This window comes from Pteropus vampyrus, unplaced genomic scaffold, assembly GCF_000151845.1.
Source record: "Pteropus vampyrus isolate Shadow unplaced genomic scaffold, Pvam_2.0 Scaffold236, whole genome shotgun sequence".
Classification (NCBI taxonomy): Eukaryota; Metazoa; Chordata; class Mammalia; order Chiroptera; family Pteropodidae; genus Pteropus; species Pteropus vampyrus.
Genome location: NW_011889017.1, coordinates 474178 through 480036, shown reverse-complemented (window position 1 = coordinate 480036; position 5859 = coordinate 474178). Strand labels below are relative to the sequence as shown.

General features: G+C 34.5%; 1 protein-coding gene across 1 annotated transcript in view; it reads right to left on the bottom strand.

Annotated features, from left to right (window-relative positions):
• Positions 1–5859, bottom strand: part of TNFSF13B (TNF superfamily member 13b) — a 36244-nt gene that overhangs the window by 5757 nt on the left and 24628 nt on the right. The window contains exon 4 of the mRNA XM_011373927.2: positions 159–271. Coding sequence (XP_011372229.1) covers positions 159–271 — 113 coding nt within the window. The remainder of the gene's footprint in view (positions 1–158; positions 272–5859) is intronic.

Below are 5859 nucleotides of genomic sequence, written 5' to 3'. Positions count from 1 at the left end.
TCCCCAAAGACATGGACTTTTTTCCTCTGTATTAGGTGTCCCATGGCAAAGGTGTTATCGGTGTATAAAACCTGAGAAACAAACCAAAAAACTTCATCAGAATTGAGCACAAAGTGGGAAGCATTAGACAGTGACAGCAGAATGAGGGTTCAACCCACCTGACCATATATAAAGAAGTAACCGGTTTCTTTCACCAATATTTTATTTTCTTTTTCTTCTAGGGCTCTTCCTCTTTTAAAGCTGAGAAGCCATGGAACAAATGTATAAGCTCCTATAACAAAGAGAACAATTTATAAAACTGGAAACTGAGAAAAGCAGTTTTTCACCTTCATTTAGTTGCTAAACTAAGTCTGAAACCTAGAGGAGAATTTCATCTTTAAAAAAGGGGAAGACAGGACAAATCACAGTACTCCATTGGTTTCTCCACTGTCATTATGTATTAACCCAGGCAAGGATCAGACACAGGAACTTGAAAGCAAACACTTAATATAAAATGTCTTGTTTTTCTTTCATTCTTCTGTATTTCAGCAACTTTCCTAATAAAGTCTGGTTTAGATGGGAGAGTTTGAGGCAAAGAATGTACAAAATGTCTCTGCGTAACACACTAATAGAGATTTTTCAGTTTTTCTTTGGTTCCCAGAGAGGAAACAGTGAGTATGCAGAAAGTTTAGCCAAAGGCAAACTTTAGAAACAGTTAGAAAGCAAAGCCCCTCCCAACACAGCAACAGGACAGAGTTTAAGGAAAGTGAGGAAAGTTACTAAGACATAATCTTTACGGGGAAATGGTCAATCTTTACGGGGAAATGTGATAATGGACTACAGTATTCATGTTGAAATGGTTTTTGTTCAGTACACTCATTCTCCATTATTCCTCAAACTTCTCCTGGGAGTAACAGGGAAGCCACTGTGCTCGCAAGTTGGATGAAGGGGCAGAGAAAGACAGCAGCTACGGAAACAAGTTGGCAAGAGGGGACCAAATCGCTGAGCCAGAACACAGTGCTTTTATACATCAACATCCATTAAGAGAGTGTAAACACTCCTTTCCAGGGAGTCACAGTGTAAGTTCAATGGATTTCTCACTGTTAAGAAAGTATTATAGTGAATGGTGAACCCTAAAGCTAGACTGAGAAATCTGGGGGGCATTAATAAATGGTATAAAATAAATGAGAAGATTAGAAAATGGTAATTTAAAGATAGGATAGTAAAATGAAACTGTGATAGTCTAAAATTATATTAAAAAAATTCCTATATAATTGATAGTGTTGGACAACCTGTGATCCCAAGCTTCGCCTTGGTTATTACAAAAGGGGAAACATAATCAATAATAAAATTCAGAGTCCACACAACAATATGCCAGAAGCTCAGGAAAAAAATAACTTGTCCTAGAATTGAGATTAAAGGAAATTTTCCCCTGAGAATTTTCTTAAGGGGGCATCTTGGGATATGGTAGTTGATAATGCTTTCACATCCATAAATACAACGCTAAGGGTATGTACCTACTTCAGGTAGTATCCCCAAGGCAAACCACCATATTTTAACTTTTCCCAAATAAGGTTCTCAAGGGAAGAATGTAAAACAAGAACTACATATTTTCTGAATATTTCTGAGGAGTTAAAAGCCCAAACAAGGCAAATCACACTGTCAAGTTAAAATGAAACAATTCCGGAAGGCAGTCCTGCAAGTCCACATTACCATCAACAGAGAGGAGGACTGCTAGGGAGAGTGGCAAGAAAGGGGAGAGGAAGGGAGGAAGAGGGGACATTACAGGCCTTCAAGAGTGTTCTTGTTCCCAGGTCCTTGAAGCACTCCCAGGAACCTCCTCAATCACATCTCACAGGGAGTGAATGCCCCCCAACATGGGGCAGGCCTGGCTACCCCAATTTGCTGTTTCCAAAAAAGGTCTCTGAGAAATATTTCCTTAAATGAAAACCCTTTAGTGGCATTCTGGGTAATGAGAGCCCATGAATAAAAGATCCTATTCAATTATGAATAACGAAGGCAAACTCATCATCACTTGTTTTTATATAATATTATTTCAGTGAAAATATTATAATAACAGAGTTTTCAAGTGTGTTTTACTGAGATTATGTGCACAAAGCATTTTTTTTTAATGTAGAGTGCTGCAAATATGAGAAAAGATCACTATTGTGGTTGTTGTTATTATAACATAGAAACTAATGACTGAAGGCGACTGCTTTTGTGGTTGTTGTGGTACTTACTTGATGCTCTGACCAAAGAGGACTTTTTTCTCCCCAAAACAATAAACATCTTAGATTCTAACTTCTTTGAGTTCATGTTTTATGTTTGTTTCCCTGCTACTTCCCAAGTCTTAAATGACAACTGGCCCATATCAGACAAGCGGCAAATATTTGAATTAACTAATTCAACTTTAAACATAAAATCATTTGAAATGGCAATGTACTGTGTAATTAGTCACAAGCATTCAATTGTTTTTTTTAAAAAATCGTTTTACTTCTTAGTTACAGAAACTCTATGAAACAAAACATCCTCCATCATAAAAGTGGTATGTACTCTTGAATCAAAGTAAAAAACATTTCTAAAGCTGTTTGTTTATATTCTGGCTGGCAATATTTATTTACTAATTGTTTTTTGCAGAATCTTCAATTGATTTCCTATTTCTTTATACTTATATCTATAAAAGTAATAAGCTGGTTCTTACCAAATTCTACTACTGTATTATCAGAATAGGAAGAAAAAATAAGTAATTATTAGGTTTATATTCTTGTTTTCTCTTGATATTTTCTTTTGGCATTTCATCATATCTAATGTTAACCAAAAAAATAAATAAATAAAGTTTAGGCTGCAATAAAGAATAAAAAGCATTTATTTAAGCAGAGGAGGGATTGCAATCCAGGCTATGAGTTTAGGTAGCAACCTAGATTGTGCTCTGAAGGGAACAAAGAAAGGCAGGGTTTATAAAAGGCAAAACCATAACAGTCCTCCATGTAAATAATCCTTCATGTAAATAAAGGATGTTGGCTAGGTCAGTTGGGATCGGTTACACCCATTATATAAATGGAGGATGCTGTTTGTTAAAATAGATTCTTTCTTTTCAAGGTAAAGAATGTAGATGGTCTGGTTACCATGATGAGGAGGAAGTAAAGCCCATATATATCCATATATAAATCACGGATCCAGGATGTTCGTTATTCAGCCTTGAGCTGAGTTTAGCAACACTTAACAATAGTTCTAAGAACTGAGACATGAGAAGCAACTTAACAATAGTTCTAAGAACTGAGACATGAGAAGCGCATAGGCCACCTCCTCAAGTGGCCTCCCTACTCCATTTTAAGTGACTCTCTTAGCAGCATTTATTCTGTTTTATTTTCTCCATTATCACTTGCTGTAAACATTCTTATTAAAGAGAGTATATGTACTTGTTTTTATGTCCTGTCTTCCCCACTACACACACATGGACACATGGATTACACTTCACAAGACCAAGGCTATGGCTCTGCTACAGTTGTAACTGTAAATCCAAATGCGAAGAACAAAGCCTAGCATATGTTATACATTTAATAAATATGTGCTTCAGTGCTACTGAATAAATGTTGAATCCTTTCAGAAAACAACCTAAACAATAAATTAAAAGCTAAAGTGATTATAAACTTAAGCATAAATATTATGTTTCTGCATCCTGAAACTTAGATTTTTAGCATGCCAGTTAGACTACTGATAAATGCTAACATGAAAATATGCATTAAGTGCCTATTCTGTAGAATGCTTTTCTAAGCTAGCATGCATCTCTCCTTATAGTAGATATTTAAGAATTTGCAAGTAAATTTCAAGAGTATTAATACTTATTTTTCTTAGTCAACAGCTAAGTTACAGATGTACCTTGGCATTTAAAGCTTCGACTCCCCCTCTTTACTCAGCTTTAAATGTCTGGTGTATCTAAATGTTTTTGAAACCTTAATAAAATTAATGTGTACATTAATATGTGAAATGAAATAAACATAATGTCAGTATAAATATGTGAAAATAATTTACATGTTTATCTGAAAATGTCTGCTCTTAAAAGAAAAGCTCCTTCCTGTTCTGCTCTTAAAAGAATAGCTCCTTCCTATATGAAAGAGTTGTAGATAAATTTTATGATGACAAAGTTTTATGTGAAACTTTGAAACTTTATTAAAAGATATATTTGATTAATATTTGTTTTTTATTCTATTTCATGCATAGGAAATAGCCTCCCAAATATTTATACTTCTAGTAGTACCACCCTCAGTAACTAAAAATAAATGCTGCAGAGAACAGCTATCACATATCACACATTTTAAAGATGCTGGAAATAGTTTTAAGGGAGAAAATATTGATAACACTTTTTAAAAGGGAGATTAAGTAAACCAATTCAAGAAACAGCAATTATTTTTTTGTATAGAACAAATATAGTTTGACATTGAAATCTACAGTGATCATATACTTCACTTTATAGATGAGGTGGAGCTAGGAAAATCAACAGAAAACAGAAGTCAGGCAAGCAAGGCCATGTAGGCTGAGCTATCTAAAGGGCAGTGGGAGATCCCTAGAAGGCTATGAGTAGTGGAGAGAAATTATTATCTGTGTTTTAGAAATATCACTAGGTGTCTTCCAAGTAAGACAACATATAAAGCTGGAGGCAAGAAAATCAGCCAGGTAAGAGATGCTAGTGGTTTGTACTAGGATGGTGAAATGGGAATGAAGAGAAATAGATTAATCCAAATTATATTTATGAGAAATAATTGATAGAATTTTGGATTAATATACCAAGTTAGAGGGAGTAGTCAAGAATGACACCCAAAATTCTGGATTAAACAACTGAAGACATAGTCATCACACTTATTGAAACAGGGAACACTGGAGGAAAAAGAAACCTGGGGAAAATTTCTAAAGTTCAGCCGGGATGCCACCAAGATATTCAGGAAGAGATGTAAACTAGACAGAGGTAAATACAGGCTTGGAGCTCCCGAAAGTGATTCGAAGTACAGATCTACACTTAAGCCATCAGCACAAAGATGTTAAGTGACAACATAACATTTAAGGAGCACTTAAGAATGCCAAGGAAACAAGAATATAAAGAGAATGGATCTATGTCAGAGGTCTAAAGAACATCAATATTGAAGAGATACACTTAAGAGTAATGTGCAGATGTATTTAAAAAGCTGTGGCCAAAAAGGTAGAGTTATGGTTAGAAAAACAAACCAAGAGGAGCACATGTTTCAAGAAAAAGGGAGTCATCAACTGTAAAATACTCTTGAGAGATTAAAAGTAAACCTTATCATTGTCTCTATGAAATAATTATGTTCGAAAATAGAAATAAACACGAGACTTCCACTATCAACAGGATTGTGGAAATACATCTATCCTTTTTTATCTCCCATAAATCATATAAAAGAAACAGACAGATGAATATTCTCCAAAATAACTGCATATTCTCCAAAATAACTGCAAGGGGTTTCAAAAGAAAATGAGATCACCCTGAGGCTGACTACAGAAGTAAAGAGAAGCACAGAAAATGATGAGAGGGCCTGGCAATGGAAAACTTCACAAAGAGCCAACAAAAACCAAATCCCCTCACCAAAATAATAATAGTGACTATCTCTGGATGGTGAGATTTTAAGTGATTCTAATTTTTTTTATAACTGTACTTTGTCTGCAGTGAACACGTACTACTGCTATAATAATTAAACTTTTCAATATATATTATTAGATTTCAAATTCTGTATACATATAGTTAATATCTATCCAGAAAAATAATATTATTTGTATTTATAGGCATCAATAATTATAAAGGCTCAGTGTATCATGAAGCAAAGATTGGTTTTCAAACAGCCTGTTTTTTTCAATAGTAGCATTTATAAC